The 19865-nt window shown below is 40.3% G+C and overlaps 1 protein-coding gene across 26 annotated transcripts in view; it reads right to left on the bottom strand.

The window, feature by feature from the left end:
- Positions 1–12773: 12773 nt before the first annotated feature.
- PLD1 (phospholipase D1) overlaps positions 12774–19865 on the bottom strand; it is a 204044-nt gene continuing 196952 nt past the window's right edge. For 25 of the 26 annotated variants that reach the window (XM_089910859.1, XM_022572192.3, XM_089910869.1 and 22 more), the window contains 2 exons: positions 19742–19859; positions 12774–18124 (listed from right to left, as the gene is read on the bottom strand). In XM_089910859.1, the coding sequence (XP_089766985.1) occupies positions 17900–18124; positions 19742–19859 (343 nt within the window). In that variant the 3' untranslated portion in view covers positions 12774–17899. Of the gene's footprint in view, positions 18141–19741; positions 19860–19865 lie in introns of all 26 variants that reach the window. The other variant, XM_089910853.1, reaches the window with a different exon arrangement.

Below are 19865 nucleotides of genomic sequence, written 5' to 3'. Positions count from 1 at the left end.
AAAGCAATACACATTTATTATCTCACAATTTCTTTGGGTCAGTAGTCTGGGTACGGCTTAGCTGGTCCTCTGCTCATGGTAGTACAAGGCTGTAATCAAGGTGTCAGCCGGGCTGTATTTTTACATGGAGGTTTGAATGGGGAAAAGCCTGCTTCCAAATTCATCCAGGTTGTGGCAGAATTCATTGCCTTGCATCTATAGGAATCATGATGACTTGCTTTTTTAAAGCCAATAGAGAAAGAGTCTCTTGCCTCGAGAGGACTCAGTCCCTCTCTTAAGGACTTTCACTTAATTAAGTCAGGGTCACCCAGGATAACCTCCCTTTTGATTAACTCAAAATCAACTGACCTTAATTACATCTGCAAAATCCCCTCCCCTTTGCCATATTCTACTGGCTAGAAGCAAGTCGAGGGTCCCCTCCACACACAAGGTGGGGGGATTACGCAGGATATAAATGCCGGAGATTGGAATCAGAGGGCCATCTGATAAACCACCTGCCGTACAGACCATCTCAAAAAATAGTGGCTTTAATAAAAACAGTTTTTAAATTTAATTTCCTCATGAATAATCTAGGGGTCAGGAATTTGGGCTGGGTTCAGTCGGGCAGTTCTGTTGGTCGCACCTGAGGTCACTCACGTGACTGCAGACAACTGGCAGGTTGACTGGGAGTACACAAGTCTAGGAGGTGTCGGCTGGGACAGCTTGACTTGGTTCCAGGTAGTCTCATCCTCCAGCAGAATGACCTGCACTTCTTCACATGGTGGTCCCACAGTAGCAAGAGAGCATAAGCCCCAGCGAGCAAGCACTCTTCAAGCTTGCATCATGTTCCAATGGCCAAAGCAAGTCATATGGCAAAAGCTTGAGTCAACATGGGAGGGAACTCAAGGGCATAGATACAGGGAGATGTGATTCATTAGGGGTCATTACTGTAACAATGCACTGCCATGGCATTGGGAGACACATCAAAAATTCTCTTGCCCAGGTTTGGAAGAAAGGCCAGTAGTCACCCATCTCTAGTGGAACAGAAAGGCTGTAAAATGCACATAACATTAGTGGCTACAGAGTCCTTAAGGCTAAGGGCCTGTCCCCAAGTTTTCTGGACTGTCTGAGCTTCTTGAGTTTCTTAAGTGACCTTAGATGCAGGGAGGGAATCTTCTTACTAATGACTAATATAGGACCTCTCAGCACATTGGCGAGTCAAGATTTGGAAATGGTTTTAGTTTGATTTAGAAAAATAAAACACAAGAAGGCTGAGCAGTAACTTTATGCCAGTTATGTATTTTTACTGGGATCTCAGAATCTGAATTCATAACACCTTGCTGTTCACATCTTCGCATCATCGTCACCCCTGGAAAAGCCCACTTTAGCCTATTCCTCAATAATAGGTTAGAGGAAAACATATTTTTAAAATCAATGTCGTGTATAACCTTAAGTCAATTTGTCCTTTCATGTACATTAGATTCTATGGTCGTGGGTATTGGTAGCCTCCCATGATTGGAGGTTTGTGAGAGCTATAGGTCTCCTTTACAACATTCCTACTGGGTAGTATGTTTCAGCTAAAGGAATGTCAGATGGGATTCTCCCACACATAGAAGCATGTGTTAGCAAACAGGCACATAAGAAGTCATGCCTGTTCTTTAAGCTCAGAAAAAAACCATGGGCTCTTGCATGGTTGATGGCTCCAATGTTCTGATAGTAAGATTTTACTCCTTGTAGCCTGAAGCACACCAGGACAGGGCTTAACCTGGCTAAGATGTCAGCCTGCAAAATGTCTGGAGTCTCATGGAAAAGAAACTGCTACCTGTCTAGTGTTTCCTGATGTGGCCCCAACCAGGTATCCATCTCTTGTTCTTGGACATGCCCTTCCATACATGTAGGCTAAATATATGAATAAGTAAATTCCTCTGTAAAGTCAACACAGGCTCAATTATATGTGAGTATGTATATGACACATAGGGAGCTTATACCATATGCAATGTTCCTTTTCTAAAGATCTAGTAAGAATCTTAAGTAAATGTGACTTAGAAAAGCATCTCTGTTGAGGGACCAGTTTATTCCTTGTTAAAGAACATTGCCTAGTATACAGATTTATTTCTGTGAGTCTCATGATATCCTTGGCCCAGGCTAATCTGCCTGGGATGTTGTATCTTTGTATCAGGGCCCTTATCAATCATAGACTTTGTATCTCCAGATATTTCAGGTTTATTTTTTTTTGATATTTTAAATTTATTTATTTATTATTTGGTTGTGCCAGGTCTTAGTTGTGGCAGGCAGGCTCCTTAGTTGTGGCACAAGAGCTCCTTAGTTGTGGCACGCAAACTCTTAGTTGTGGCATGCATGTGGGATCTAGTTCCCTGGCCTGGGATCGAACCCAGGCCCCCGGCACTGGGAGCGTGGAGTCGACCAATGAGCCACCAGGGAAGTCCCTCAAGTTTTCTTTAGATAGTGTTTTTATAATTTGATTCTAAAGTGGTTTTACTTTCTCCAATCTACTCTGTAAAAGTTACTGCTGTTAAACCACTTGTTACTCCAAAAATGCATTCTCTCTCCTATAAGTACTCTTTGAATATTTTCTTTCTCTGACCATCACTATTCCATGTTTGCTGGCTGTTGTCTCTTCCACTGTCATGCTAATTTTGGTAAAGCTCAGATCAGAATTTTGACATAAAGAGTTATTTCTTTAGGTATCAGGCTGAAAAAATAATTTCTCAAACATGAAACAATTCCAGTAAGAGCTCAAGGGTGTAACTATATCGCTACATCACACCCATATCACATAGGCTTCATGGGCATTGAAAGTTTCTGCTCTTGGGAGAATAGAGATGACTTTGCTGAGAGTAACAGACATAGCTCAGGGTTTACTATCTTGAAGCTTGATACTAAAATATTTTTTTAAGGTCAGGTTAATGGCGCTTATTTTCAAAATGTTTACTTTCTTCTTCAAAGCAACATGATATTTCAGAGCAAAGTTTAAAGCAGAACAACTTCTAGGGACAAAATAGATTATGCTAATTAACTGTTATAACCTCCTATGAGCTAAATATTTGCTTTTATATAGACCTAATTCTCTTTGTTTCTCTTCTAGTCTCTGGACACTCAGATGTCCTTCACAGCTGTAGGCTCATATGCTTCACTCTATGTTTTGGTCACTTTTAAGGTAGGATTGCCAAATAAAAGACAGAATTATCAGTTAAATTTGAATTTCATATAAACAAGGTATAATTTTTTAGTGTAAGTATGTCCATACTTGAGAATAAATATGCATGAGAAATACTTATTCTAAAGAGTATTCATTGTTAAATTTAACCAAAGAAGTACAAAACTGAAGCTCTGAAAACTACAACACTGCTGAAAGAAATTAAAGATCATCTAAATAAACAGATTTAGAAGTCCCTTGTTCATGGATTGAAGACATAATATTGTTAAGATGGCAATACTCTCCAAATTGATCGATAGATTCAGTGCAATCTGTATCAGAATACCAGCTGGTTCTTTGCAAGAAATTGACACGCTGATACTAAAATCCGTATGGAAACATAAGGGACCCTGAATAGCCAATACAATCTTGGAAAACCAGAACAAATTGGAGAACGCACACTTCGCAATTTCAAAACTTACTACAAAGCAACCGTAATCAAGCCTGTGGTATTGGCATAAGGATAGACATATATTAACAAAATAAAATTGAAAGTCCATAAATAAACCCATGTATCTACGGTAACTAATTTTCAACATGGGTGTGAAAACCATTCAATGGGGAAAGAATAGTCTTTTCAATAAATACTGCTGAAACAACAGGATAGTCACATACAAAAGAATGAAGCTGAACTCTTACTTCACACCATATACAAAAATTAACTCTAAATTGATCAAAGACCTAAATGTAAAAGTCAAAATCATAAAACTCTTAGAAAAAACATCAGGGTAAATCTTTGTGACCTTGGATTTAGCAATAGATTCTAAGATATGTCACCAAAACACAAGCAACAAAAAGATAAATTGGACTTCATCAAAATTAAATGTTCTGGGGGCGGAGTCAAGATGGCATACTAGGAGGATGTGGAATTCGCGTCTCCTCACAACTAGGGCACCTACCAGGCACTGGTGGGGGACCACGGACACCTAAGGGGACGGGAGGAACCCCCAGCGACCAGGTAGGATGTGGGGCATGGGGGGAGTGAACGGGGAGGAGAACCGGAGGCGGGACGGGACTGGTGCCCCTGAGGGGCGGCTAGGGGAGGGGAAGGAGTAGCAGTAGCAGGATACAAAATTAATGCACAGAAATCTCTTGCATTCCTATACACAAATGATGAAAAATCTGAAAGAGAAATTAAGGAAACACTCCCATTTACCACTGCAACAAAAAGAATAAAATACCTAGGAATAAACCTACCTAAGGAGACAAAAGACCTGTATGTAGAAAACTATAAGACACTGATGAAAGAAATTAAAGATGATACAAACAGATGGAAAGACATACTATGTTCTTGGATTGGAAGAATCAACATTGTGAAAATGACTATACTACCCAAAGCAATCTACAGATTCAGTGCAATCCTTATCAAATTGCCAGTGGCATTTTTCACAAAACTAGAACAAAAAATTTCAAAATTTATATGGAAACACAAAAGACCCCGAATAGCCAAAGCAATCTTGAGAAAGAAAAACGGAACTGGAGGAATCAGGCTCCCAGATTTCAGACTGTACTACAAAGCTACAGTAATCAAGACAGTATGGTACTGAAACAAAAACAGAAATATAGATCAGTGGAACAGGATAGATAGCCCAGAGATAAACCCACGCAGATATGGTCACCTTTTCTTTGATAAAGGAGGCAAGAGTGTACAGTGGAGAAAAGACAGCCTCTCCAATAATTTGTGCTGGGAAAACTGGACAGCTACATGTTAAAGAATGAAATTAGAACACTTCCTAACACCATACACAAAAAAATAAACTCAAAATGGATTAAAGACCTAAATGTAAGGCCAGGCACTATAAAACTCTTAGAGGAAAACATAGGCAGAACACTCTATGACATAAATCACAGCAAGATCCTTTTTTGACCCACCTCCTAGAGAAATGGAAATAAAACAAAAATAAACAAATGGGACCTAATGAAACTTAAAAGCTTTTGCACAGAAAAGGAAACCATAAACAAGACGAAAAGACAACCCTCAGAATGGGAGAAAATATTTGCAAACAAAGCAACTGACAAAGGATTAATTGCCAAAATATACAAGCAGCTCATGCAGCTCAATATCAAAAAAACAAACAACCCAATCCAAAAATGGGCAGAAGACCTAAACAGACATTTCTCCAAAGAAGATATACAGATTGCCAACAAACACATGAAAAGATGCTCAACATCACTAATCATTAGAGAAATGCAAATCAGAACTACAATGAGGTAACACCTCACATCAGTCAGAATGGCCATCATCAAAAAATCTACAAACAATAAATGCTGGAGAGGGTGTGAAGAAAAGGGAACCCTCTTGCACTGTTGGTGTGAATGTACACTGATACAGCCACTATGGAGAACAGTGTGGAGGTTCCTTAAAAAACTAAAAATAGAACTACCATATGACCCAGCTATCCCACTACTGGGCATATACCCTGAGAAAAGCATAATTCAAAAGGAGTCATGTACCATAATGTTCATTGCAGCGCTATTTACAATAGCCAGGACATGGAAGCAACCTAAGTGTCCATCAACAGATGAATGGATAAAGAAGATGTGGCAGATATATACAATGGGATATTATTCAGTCATAAAAAGAAATGAAATTGAATTATTTGTAGTGAGGTGGATGGACCTAGAGACTGTCATACAGAGTGAAGTAAGTCAGAAAAAGGAATACAAATACCATATGCTAACACATATATATGGAATCTAAAAAAAAATGGTTATGATGAAACTAGGGACAGGACAGGAGTAAAGACACAGACGTAGAGAATGGACTTGAGGACACAGGGAGGGGGAAGGGTAAGTTGGGATGAAGTGAGAAAGTAGCGCTGACATATATACACTTCCAAATGTAAAATAGCTAGTGGGAAGCAGCTGCATGGCACAGGGAGATCAGCTTGGTGCTTTGTGACCACCTACAGAGGTGGGATAAGGAGGCGGGGAGGGAGATGCAAGAGGGAGGGGTTATGGGGATATACGTATATGTATAGCTGATTCACTTTGTTATACAGCAGAAACTAACACAACACTGTAAAGCAATTATACTCCAATAAAGATGTTAAAAAAAAGAAAGTTCTGTACTACAAAGGACACTATGAAGAAAATGAAAAGACAAGCCACAGAATAAGAGAAAATACTTGCAAATGATATATCTAACAAGAACTTCTGTATAAAATATGTAACGAGTTCTTATAATTCAGTAACAAAAAGACAAACCAATAAAAAATGGGCAAAGGATCTGAGTAGACATTTCTCCAAAGAAGATATGCAAATGGCCAAAGAGCATGTGAAAATATTCTTTACATCATTAGCCATCAGAACAATGTAAATGAAAACTCCAATGAGATGCTACTTCATACCCACTAGGATGACTATAATAAAAATATCAGATAATAACAAATGTTGGTGAGGATATTGAACCCTCATACATAGTGATGGGAATGTGAAATGGTGCAGCCACTTTGAAAAACAGTCTGGAAGTTCCCCCAAAAGTGAAAGAGCTACCATATGACCCAGCAATTTCACTTCTAGGTATGAACCTAAGAGAAATGAGAACATATGTCCACATCAAAACTTCTAGACAGATGTTTATAATAGCCTTATTAATAATAACTAAAAGATGTAAACAACCCAAATGTCCCTCAACCGATGAATGGATGAACAAAATTTGGTATTTCCATCCAAAGGAATACTATTCAGCCATAAAAATGAATTAAGTTCTGATACATGCTACAACATAATGAACCTTGAAAACATTATGCTAAAAAGAGTCAGTTATAAAAATCACATATTATATGATTCCCTTTATATGAAATATCCAGAAAAGGCACATCTATCGACATAGAAAATAAACTAGTGGTGCCTACGAGTGAGGTGGGGGTGGGCATGTTTGAGAGGTGATAGCTGAAAGATACAGGTTTTTGTTTGAGGTGATGGATGTATTCTAAAACTGACCATGGTGGTATGCCTTAATTTATTTTTTAACATCTTTATTGGAGTATAATTGCTTTACAATGGTGTGTTAGTTTCTGCTTTATAACAAAGTGAATCAGCTATATATATATACATATATCCCCATATATCCTCCCTCTTGTGTCTCCCTCCCACCCTCCCTATCCCACCCCTCTAGGTGGTCACAAAGCACCGAGCTGATCTCCCTGTGCTATGCGGCTGCTTCCCCCTAGCTATATTTCATCACTCTCTACCTGTCATCAATCAGTCCTTCAGTCATTCCCACTCAAACAACCTAGATGAGATTTTTCATGTTTTTTACTGTTAACTAAGGTGATCTCATTGTCCAGCTGGGTAGCTCTTCTAACACCCTGACCTCTCAGTATCTTGACCTCTATTCCAATGCTTGTGAAATTCATGTTCACTCCACCTTAGTCACCCCTACTATGACTCATAGATATGGCCTGAGTGATTTTCGGTTGTTTAAACTAAAAAGAAAAAAAGGGTCAAGAATCAAACCGATCATTAAGATTTTGGGAAATGGAATGGAGAAGGTCAGGAAAGGTCAATGAAGCATCTTATCCTGGGCTGCAGTTAATGTTATTAGTAGCCTGGTAGCGTGGGAGGGTGAGAGGAAGCACAGAACAGGTACGGGCTGCTTCAGCTGGCTCATTCCCTCAAACTTGTGGGGAGGTGGGGCTTAACTCAGTCAGCTCTAAACACCTTGGGCGGGGGAGAGAGTCTGTTCCTTTCTCTCTACCCATTATTTAGATCTTATCCAGATCACTTAATCTCTCAGTTCTCTGCTCCATAAAATGTGAAAAAATAACAGCTGCTCTGATCTGCCATGAGCAACTATTCTGAGATCCTACTTTGAAATGTTTGAAGCTCTTTGGAGAAGCAAGGACCTTTTAGTGGTCTTACATGGCCCTCTTGAAGGCTTACCTGGTCAATAACTGGCATGCTCTGATGAAGAAAGGCCCTGAAGCGGTGAATGAAACAGCAGCATAGTCAATGGAGACAATACCCACACATACACCCCATGTCATCTGAGGGTCAAATTTTTTCCTGGCCCTGACTCCTTGCTATCAAGTACAGGAGATACCTTTATCAGAAAAAATTTAGGTTACTTGAGTCTGGTGCATGCTCTCTGGAATTTCCAAGCCCAAAGCACTCATCCTGAAGTAATCCTGAATGTATTTCTGGTCCTAGGTACCTGTTTTATATTTATACAGCCCTTTACAATTTTCAGGCCACTTTCACTGATTGCCTTATGTATTCTTTACTACAAGTCCTACCTTCAACAGTAAAATTGGAAGCTTGGCCTATGATGGATGTTCAATTGTTATTATCTGTCTTTTATTCCTCTAAATTTCTATCCCTAACTGTACAAATAAATCTCCAGAGAGACGAAGCAAGGCAAAAAAAAATTGATTGGTCTTGCTTGATGTTTACTGGTTTGGGTGCCATTGGGGAAGGGGATAAACTGGTGGTCCCTTGGCTTGTGTCTGTCTCAGGTTAGACACAGGTTGAGCACCCACTTGGGATTTTTGCAAGCACAGGAAGCTAATGTACATCTTCTAAGTAGCAGAGTTATCACACAAATAATCTCCACCAGGGACAGGTGTCCCATAGGAGGCTGTTAATGGTCCATAACATGCTTATCATAGCATAGGAATGAAGGGCCAAAAATTACAATAAATTGAAGTAGTTTGCTTCTGGGCTGAGGCTCTCAATCATGGCAACCATATAAACTCAGATACCGTTCAATAATTTATTTCTCTGGTCTATGTGATGGGAAAACTCTCAAGGCTGAGAGACTTTGTTTTCCCCTCAGACTCTCAATGCTCATCTGTATTGCACTTTGGATGGTAATAGCTGCATTTGTGCTGAACAGTATTTTTTCTTCAATAAATAAAAAATGGCAGGGATAAACTTCTCTCTTTCTTTCTATTTTTGCTAATGAAACATGAACAATTGGTTCCCCATTGTATTGCTGTTATCCATGATCCATAATCTTTTATTTCATGTGTATCCATGTCTTTATGTGTGAAAAACTCGATGGTCATAGACTAGCAGAAACAGAAAGAATATTTAACATTTAAACGTTTCATGCAGTATAATGTCAGAGTTGTTATAATAGCCATTTTCTGTTTGCAACAAACATTGCATTTGTTATAGCTCTCTCTGACCTATAAAAGCATCAGAGAGGATGCTTCTCCCTCCTATACCTCTTTTGACTTCTAAAAAAGGTTAGATATCTTACTAATATACATGTTATTTGCAAATACATTATATCAGGTGAAACAGATCCTACTACTTACAGCAATAGAAAGAAGAGTTGAGGTTGGCTTAAGTGAACAAAATAATACCGTGGCTTATTTGAGATTCAGGATCCTGAATATGATGGGCTCCTTTTTCGGGTGTTGTAAATCAAGCGGGGGCCACTCTTCATCGCGGTGCGCGGGCCTCTCACTATCGCGGCCTCTCTTGTTGCGGAGCCCAGGCTCCAGATGCGCAGGCTCAGTAATTATGGCTCGCGGGCCCAGTTGCTCCGCGGCATGTGGGATCTTCCCAGACCAGGGCTCGAACCCGTGTCCCCTGCATTGGCAGGCAGATTCTCAACCACTGTGCCCCCAGGGAAGCCCTATGATTTTCCTTTTTATGAACGGCATTTGACAACCATTTGACGATTCTTATAATAGAACCCAGTGTGAATATGAACACAAAAGTCTTTGGGATTCTTGCAAGTGCAGGAAAGTAATGTACATTTTCTAGGTAGCAGAGTTATCACACAAATAATCAACTCATGAAAAGAACAGGGCAAAACGAAATATCTACCTGGGAGAACAAGAAGTCTGAAAAAAAAGTATAATGGCCAATGTCTGTGGTAGGGAGCTTCCATGATGACTCCAATGGTCCCACCTCCTGGTATGTGTGCTGTGTATATAGATGGTTCCTGACTTATTTATGATGGTTTGACTTGAAATTTTTTGACTTTACGATGGTGTGAAGGGATAAACATTTGGTAGAAACCGTACTTCGAATTTCAAATTCTGATCTTTTCCCAGGCTAGGAATATGCAGTATGATACTCTCTGGTGATGCTGGGTAGTGGTGGCATGCCCATAATTCCCAGTCTGCCCTGTGAGCACGAAGGTAAACAACTGGTACAATTATAACCATTGTGTACCCATACAACCATACAAAAGTTTTTCACTTTTGGTACAGTATTCAATAAATTACATGAGATATTCAACACTTTATTATAAAATGCTCTGTGTTAGTTGATTTTGCCCAACTATAGGCTAATGTAAGTGTTCTGAGCACATTTAAGGAAAGCTAGGCTAAGCTATGATGTTTGGTAGGTTAGATGTATTAAATACATTTTCAACTTAACAGTATTTTCAACTTACAATGGGTTGATCGGGGCATAACCCCATCGTAAGTCGAAAAGATCTGTAGTCTTCATCCACACTGAATAGGGCTGACTGGTGTAGTCAATAGGATAGTGGTGTAATGATGGTTTGTGACTTCCAAGGCGAGGTCACAAGAGACACGTTTTTGGGACTTCTTAGGGAAGCAGCCTAAGTGTCCATTGACAGATGAATGGATAAAGATGTGGCACATATATACAATGGAATATTACTCAGTCATGAAAAGGAACGAAACTGAGTTATTTGTAGTGAGGTGGATGGACCTAGAGACTGTCATACAGAGTGAAGTAAGTCAAAAAGAGAAAAACAACTACCATATGCTATGCATATATACGGAATCTTAAATGCATAGCATATATGCTATGCATATATATGGAATTTTAAAAAGCGGTCCTGATGAACCTAGTGGCAGGGCAGGAATAAAGACACAGACGTAGAGAACAGACTTGAAGGCATAGGGGGAAGGGGAAGCTGGGATGAAGTGAGAGAGTGGCATGGACATATATACACTACCAAATGTAAAACAGATAGCTAGTGGGAAGCAGCTGCATAGCACAGGGAGATCAGCTCGGAGCTTTGTGACCGACCTAGAGGGGCGGGATAGGGAGGGTGGGAGGGAGACGCAAGAGGGAGGGGATATGGGGATATATGTGTACGTATAGCTGATTCACTTTGTTGTACAGCAGAAACTAACACAACATTGTAAAGCATTTATACTCCAATAAAAATGTAAAAAAAACACAAAAAGCAAATTATATGCTTTTAGAATAAGAATTACTACATCATGAAAAAGAAAAATCACAGGCCCATTCTAGGGGGTGTTGTTGACGCCCCATCACACAGGCTGTCCACCCACCTCTGAGCTCAACTGTAGCTGCAGAGGGCGGTTCCCCAAGCTGCAGCTTTGCCCCTGATGGGCTTCTCTCTGTCTCTCCACCGGCTCTCTCAGACCCACAGCAGCTTGCTGAGTCCTTGTGTAGGGAAGTTCCAGAAGTGCTGGGGATCTGACTCCCCCAGGGCCAATATTTAGCCAAAGAGAAATGGAAATTTGTGGATAAAGATAACTTTATTGCTGAAAAGAAGGGTGGCAAACTGGGAGTGATTCAGCTGGATAGTTAAGGAGGGGTGGGTCCATAAAGAGCTTATAAAACCTTATGAGGACTTTACCCTGAAAACAAGAGCTCTTAAAGGGATTTAAGCTAGAAGAGACATGATCAGATCTGCACTTAAAGATTATCTCTAATTGTAGTGAATGGATCTGGGAGGGACCAGACCTGACAGTGAGGCTAGTTGACCCAGATGAGGTGACGGTGAACAAGGTCAAGTAGGAAGTAGCATTAGGAGGAGAAACAAGTGACAGGACCTGGGAGACATTTAGTTGTGGAACTAGCAGACTTGGTGGCTGATTGGAAGTGGGGGAGGTGAGAGAAAGGGAGGAATCGAGGATGATGATTATTTCTCCAATTTGGATAGTATTTGGTGCATAGTGGGGCTGTTCTCTAATATGGGGAAAAAACGAAGGAGGATTGGGGGAGCATTTGAGAGTGCTGGTGATGGCTGCCATTCTGGACAGGATGTATTGTTGACTTTGAGGTGCATGTGGAAAGCAAGTAGAGGTATCTATTGCTCAGACATCTAATGTGTCTGGAGCTTAGGAGAGAGACCTGGGCTGCAGGTGAGCACAGAGATGGCAGTGAAGCCATGGGAGTCGATGGGATCACCTGAGCATTGAGTAGAATGAGAAGAACAAGCCAGATCTTGAAGAAGTGAAATGGAGAGCCCCCCAACGATTCTACAAACGTAAGCAGCCACCTGGAAGACAAAGAAAGCTTCAGAGATGCCTAGCTGAGATAAAGGCTCAGGGTGTCCTTGTTGAAAAAGCCAGTGGGGTACAAAAATAGGCAAAACTAATCTGTTTCAAGACCTGGGGAAAGTGATTGCCTTTCAGGGAATAGGGAGTGACTGGTGGAGGAGGGGGCAAAAGGGGACTTCTGTCTCTTTCTCTCTCTGGGTGCTGCTGAGATGTGTGCATGAAGTTTGTGAGAAGACTGGGGGCAGCAGGGGACGCTGGGGCTCTGACATCTGCTCCAAAGGCACAGGTTACCGTCTCGAGCTCAGACCTACAGTGCGCTGGCTGTAAAAACCCCATGCGCACAATGAGGAATCTCCTTTTCAAGTAGACGGACACGGCCAATTGCACACTTTTAATTGTTTAATTAATGAATATTTACATTAAAAAAAGCAGTTAAGGGACTTGGCATCAAAAGCATTGACTGTGAGGCAGAGAATGGATACACGTATCATTTCCAAGGCTTCCCAGAAGGAAAATCCAGGGAGACTGAGTTTCTTGAGTTCACAATTGTCATTCTGAATACAAATCGTTAGGCCTATCTGTCCTCATTTAACACTTTAGTTACAAACATTATCAACCACGCTTCCATATGAGTGCTCAGCTGGGAGAAGATTGCTTTAGTTGACAAAAACTCTTTCAGAACAAAAAAACATATGATTTTTCATTCCTGAAAGGACTTGACCTTGTTAGAATAAATCTATTGTAGAATGCTGGGCTCTGGGATATGGAGAATTGAAAACCTTGCTTATGGAAGAGATTAGAACTCACCCAGATCTGTTTGGTTAAGGCACCGTAATTGGACATCCTTTGCTCTCTCTAGAGGAAGGATCAGTAAACGTTTCTTAAGGACGGCAAGTATTCTCAGATTTGCAGCTCATTTGGTCGTGAGGCATGTAAACAAATGGACATGGCTACATTCAAATAAAACTTTATTTACAAAAACAGGAGGCCCAGCCTTAGTTTGCCAAAGCCTGCCATAAGGGTGAGGCTAGGGCCTGAGCTCTGTCCAGAATATCTGAATATTCTGAATGGATGGATGTTCACCAGCAAGTATCTGGTTTTTGCATCAGAGACATGTGCTCCAACTGCAATACTTCGGTATGAATTTTTAGAATGGTTGAGGAGAATATCAGTACCTTTGACTCAGACGATTTTATGTGAAGAATCCAAGTGGAATATACATTAGGAGAGCTTGATGTTACATTTCCAAGTGCTGAGCAGACTAGTACAACATTCACTTCAGTGCATTTATCTAGAATAAAGCAAACAATTATAGCTGCTAGGGAATAGGAAAGAGTAATTAAGTCTGCCTTTTGGTTGGATTGCAATCCCAGTCTCTGATTTTAAAACTTAAAAGTTTAAAATGATTAGTGTGACAGATTTCCATTTATCTTACTTAGATTACTTTTTGTTTTTAAGTTAAAATTTAATACTGGTACAAAGGAAGAAAGAAAATAACCTATAATAAATTAAGCCAAAGAATTTTTGTTTCCCTTAATGAATCCTTCCACTCTGCAGTCAAAGCCAATAATATATCACATGTGAATTAAATGCCACTAGGAATCATATTATGGCATCTGCCTCCCCCTAAACATAATGCGAATCCATCGATTCTTCACCTGCAACTTTTGGATAGAGGGCGATGAATTCCTTTTCCAGTGAATTTCTAGATTCAAGAATTTCTCAAGGCCTATGCCTGGTAAAACCCATTTTAAACCTCCAAGTTGCCAGTAGTAATTGACTTCAGAGGATCTTCTAAGGAAATAAAATTGTATTCCTAAGCACACTGAAAATCCTTTAGCGTTTGCTCACTTTTCATACATGGCAGAATTGAGAGGGATGAGAAGACATGAAGGGCCCACTTTACCCCTCTCCAGAGGGTGACCGGCATCTGAAAATGCTCAAGTGCCACATCAGATCAGAGATGCTAAAAAGAACCACCACCTCTGTTAAAAAATGATAATATTTTGTCAATCACTTAAAAGTGTGAGTTAAACTGAAGATTTATTTTAGATGCCTAATGTTGTTTTTTTCCAGAACTTTTTCTTGTCCTCTAAAATGGTTTCCATAATATGGAAGGGTTCTGGTTGGGGAAAGAGGTTGAAGGAATAAGGAATGAGGAGGGGCAGAAAGACGTGCAGGATCTCCATGATGTATATAAAATCTGTCCTGCCTGTCATCTTATATCTGCAAAAAGACTTCCTGGCTTACTGCCTTCACCTGGAAGACTGTTAATTCACGATATGTTACAATTTCCCAAGTTATTACATAAGAGATTAACTGCTTCTGGTTTTGACTACCTAGAGACAAAATTTTCTTCCAAACATGCTATTAAAATATAACCAATATTTTGTTTTACAATATGTCACTCAGTTATCTAATGACCAGCTCTCTGTGATGCATTACAGCTGAGAATGAAGGCCATCCTACTGGAGGGTGAGTCCCTGAGTGGACACTTGCTCCAGAGCAAATTCCTGAACCCGGCCTGCTGTGTTTAGTATCCTCCAACCACTAAGCTTGGCCGATCTGAATAGCTTTAAAAGGCCATGGCCACCTTCTACCCTTCACTTCTTATAATCATAGAATTTTTCCTTCTAGAAAGCAAAAATTATTACAGAGATTATCAGAGTGTCAGGTACAGCACTTATAGGCATTTCAAAAGATTAGAGTCAATTTAAAATGCTGAACAGATTCAAAATAGCTTTTCAAGGCTGAATCTCTTGCGTTTTAATGTTTATATCAGACATTGCGATGTTAAAGATAAATTATCTGAACTTCTATTAGGTAGTAATGGCGCCAGAGAATGACGGGTAATTAGGCCATATGGTATATCCTGTGTCCACGGCCCATGCAATTTTTGCAGAATGCTGCACTATGTAAACTGCTACTGCAAAGCAGGCAATTATGGCACTGTATTTTCCATAAAATCCACCCAAATAAATCTTGCAGCCCCTCTCTTTGCAGATGAGCATCTTGCCTTTAAGAGGATGCAGCAGAAAAGAAACTTGCTAACAGTTTCTTTAGCAACAGCAGGAAGATTTCTTGTCTGAGACACCATACGTTTTTCATTTCATTAGCTGTCTCCTCCACCTCCTTTATTCATCCGACAAACACGTACTGAGCACCTCCTATGAGCCAGGCACCATTTCAGGCTTGGGGGATACACTAAGAACAAAACACAGGAAAGTCCCTGCCCCATGGAGCTTACATTCTAGTAGGGGGAGACAGACAAGCACATAAATACATAATATCACAGGGTTCAAAATAGCTTAGAGACATCCTGTCTGAAATCTATTTACTGCATCTCCTCTTTTTGGGGCTGTGATGAGTGAAAGGAGAGGCCAGTAATGGACCAATGATGTCACTGGTCCTAATGGGTAAACTTCAGTGAGTCCTTCAACTAACCTGGGTCTCAGTTTCCTCAGCTATAAAATGGGCAGAGGTTGGATTAAGTGCCTTTTTCTTTAAGAGAAAGGGCCCTTTCAAGAGCCAGTTTGTTGACTGTTCTACATTTTTTTAAAATTTAAAAAGAAAACATGAAAATTCCTCAGGTATTCCACATACACTCAACATTTTAAATGCCAATCTAAACTTCATAAATAGCAAATGTCTTATTTACAACTGCTATAGAATGAAGTTATTTTACTATCTTCAGCCACCATAAAAGCATATTCATTTCCATTGTTGGTTACATAGTTCCACCTCATTTGTAAAACCCTCCTGGGTATGACACTGTCTCTCTCCTACTAACCTAGTTCACAGACTTTGTGCTCCTGTTTAACCTTTTCCACTGGACTATCAGTTCTAGGAAAATAGGGATTGGGTCCTTACTCCTTTGGATGAGAGTCTGTCCAGGTAATCCATAGAGGTGTAATCATTGCACCTACGCCATGTTTTATGGCCTCAGGCCCGTTGGGAACCCACATTAGTTCTTTAGGTTGTAAGAATAGTTCTGCTTAATAAAATTAGAGCTATGGGTGGGGGCCTCCCGGGTGGCGCAGTGGTTGAGAGTCCGCCTGCCGATGCAGGGGACGCGGGTTCGTGCCCCGGTCCGGGAAGATCCCACATGCTGCGGAGTGGCTGGGACCGTGAGCCATGGCCGCTGAGCCTGCGCGTCCGGAGCCTGTGCTCCGCAACGGGAGAGGCCACAAGAGTGAGAGGCCCGCGTACCGCAAAAAAAAAAAAAAAAAAAAAATTAGAGCTATGGGGTACCAAAGGGTATGTACACTAACATCCAAAGAGGAGAAATGGGTTTCCAGAACAATTCACAGACTAGGATAATGTGAATTAAAAAATAATCCTAACCTCTTTGGAACCCTGGTGGAATGTTAATGTATATTTAATAACGCAAGTGAAATTGTATGCATTTAGCAAACAATTTTTCTTAAAGAATGTAACACAGCTGGCGAGCTGAATGTCAAATAAGGCTCATACTCATTAACTTGGCATGAGTTATGAAGCCCGTGATTCTCTTGAAAGACAAGCTGTATTCACTGGTTTGACTTTGAAATGTAGAAACTCAAATTTCAATCAATCCAGCAGCTAAGGATGACACGAAATTTTACAGGACTATAAGAAATCTTCTTTTCTTATCTGGATCAGATTCCCGCCAAAACGCTGAAGACTGCTGAAGGCTGCATGCTGTGTCTTTGAGCTTTATCGGTTGCTGTGTAATCAAATATCCTACACGTTTTCAAATCTGATAGGGTGGGCCCTATCAAAAGGACACATCTTGTCAATGCCTTTGGAGGCAAAGTGAAATCTCTGCCTTAATAACCGAATTTAATTCCTTCCTGTTGATCTGTGGTGTCAACATACATGCTGTCAATGTTGTCAGAATTGCCTAACGTGGGCTGCTGTGTAGACTAAGGTCTGTCCTGTCCTTTCAGTCACTGGAAAGGAATAAGGACCACATCCTTGGTTGGGTGCACACGACTACTCCGGGGCCAGAAGGGCAGGGGCAGGAGCAACCCATGTAACCTTAAATAATCTTGAAGCAGCATCACAACATCTTCTAGCAATAGACAATACCTCAAACAGAGCCTGTATGGACTATGAGAGGAAGGCAGGTCCAGCAGACATCAACTGCATAAGTGAGGGTCAGAGAAAAATAAGGAGGTTCAGACAACTTTTGGCAAAGTAGATCACAGTGACAGGTAAATTCTTGTCAGCAAAGAAAATGCAGTTTGGTATACATCATGGAATTTTAGTATGTGTTTAAGCTGTTAGGTATATGCTACCTAAGAATACAGTCCTTTTTTCACAGGGACAGGCAGGAGGAATTATAAAGCCCTGCTGATTTTCACTGTCCTTATATCAGTATGACTACAGCCCTTCCCAGCCAACCCAAAGGGTCCAAGGTTGGACACAAGAGTGCACTGGGTCCGGCTATGGCTGTTAGGTCTCCAGAAAGTCACTGTGTGACATGTACTCTTCAGGGTGGAAGTCTTTGAGTTGCAAACAAGTATGACTCTTAAGTCCAAACCTCGGTGGGCACCATGGCTTCTTTGGTTCCAACAGAAGGCAGTAGGTTTTCTTCCGACAGGAAATAAAAGGGGAATTGTACCAAGAACCCACGGATCTTTTTCAGTTCTTCCTCAGCTCTAATGGGATCTTCCTTTGCTAAGATGGGCTTGCTTATAAAATCTCTCAGCTGAATTAAATTGTGTACTTCATCATTGGGAAGGCACCGGAACACCTGATTAAATAGGAAACTGAGTGATAGGTTTGAAAGAAAGCATATCCCCTTTACTGAAAATACTCATTCCGACGGACAAAGCCTTTGTTTTATGAAACACATATTAATTAGTTTTATGTTACAGCGCAGACCTGATTGAAGGGTTGCTTCTTTTATTTGCTACAAAGAGAGTGCTAGACTTGCTTCCATCAAAAAACAACAACAACAACAACACAGATCCTATATCTGATCTACTTAAGTGATTGACCTCAGGATAAAGTCAAGATAGTGGTAAGGAGTTTCATGGGTGATACCTTACTTTTTGGATAATAATCACCACTGAATTTCACTGGAGGCTCTGGTCTAAAAGGAAAATTGTGTATTATATTTTCTCTAACTTTTTAATTTTGAAAAATGTTTTTATCTGTACCTGTCCTTAAAGTTATCAATTGTGCATGTATATTGCTAACTGAAAATAAGTTTCACACATCGTAACACTTCACACCTCAATATTTCAGCATGTATTTCGTAAGAATAAGGACATGTGCCTATATAACCACAGTACAATTCTCACACCTCAGAAAATCAATTCTATGTTATTTAAGATATGGTCCATTTTCAGATTTATCTGATTATTCCCAAAATGTCTTCTATAGCTGTTATTCCTCCCAATCCAGGATCCAAACTAGGCTGTGCCCTGCATTTTAAAAATTACATTTGAAAAGACTCCATGCACACAACCTATTTGATCATGGCCTTGAGGCCTCAGTACGAAATAAGGCTATGTAGATAGTTGTCATGTTTCATTAGAAATGATGAATTTTCTGTGCTGAGGCGACTCTGGAAGTCAGAAGAAGAATGCACTCTCACCCAGTTTATAGTAGATGGTCAGTGGAACTCAGCTTGAATATTTTCTATGATGGAATGCTGGCTACTTCATGATGTAACCTGTTTCAGTGTCGGGTGACTCAACTCTTGTACACTCTTTATCATCATCAATGGACGGAACTTACCAGAAGATGCATTTAGCCTCCCTAACAAACGAAGTTGGTTTTAAAACACCTTTCCAAAATTAGAGCTGTCCAAATGAGGAAGTTTCTCATTATTAATAAGCTTCATCATTAAGATGGACACCATTTACTATATGTACTATGTGCTAAATACATTTAATAGACTGTTCTTTATCCTCACGACCACCTAGTGAATGTTCCTCCCAATTTATAGGACAGGAAAGAAAGGAAGGCTCAGAACATCAAATTACTATACACATGGTTATATCACCAGCAACTGTGTGAGCTGGGCTGAACCCAAGTCTGACTCATTTTTTGATCCCATCTGCCTCTTTTCTCTTTGTCACTAGACATGTATAAAGGCTGGGTAACCACCTGCTAAAGATGCTTATGATGGGATTCTAGAATCTGAGACCAGAATGCCACTAAAGTCTCTTCTAAACAATAATCCATGGCTCTTTTTGACTCTGTTTTTTTAATGTCTACCAAGAAGTATTTTATTACACCTTGGAGGTGTATTGGTTTTTTACACTCATTAAGAATACTCTGTGCCAATAATATACAGAAATAATTATGTGCTTTTGTGACGTGATTCAATTAAAAAAGGAGCAGGACATGTGAATCTCACCTTATCATAAATTGTAGCATTTCGAGCTGCCGTTGAAACCCACACCTCCTTGAAGAATTTGTCACTCACTGGATCCTGAATGTCTTCACTAGGGCCAGAAAGATAGCCGAGGACAACCCTGAAA

Source organism: Delphinapterus leucas, chromosome 4, assembly GCF_059928025.1.
Source record: "Delphinapterus leucas isolate spDelLeu-1000000601 "Yukka" chromosome 4, BTC_Dleu_Yukka2, whole genome shotgun sequence".
NCBI classification, from domain to species: domain Eukaryota; kingdom Metazoa; phylum Chordata; class Mammalia; order Artiodactyla; family Monodontidae; genus Delphinapterus; species Delphinapterus leucas.
Note: the sequence above shows the minus strand (reverse complement) of the source record. Positions and strands in the feature narration are given on the sequence as shown.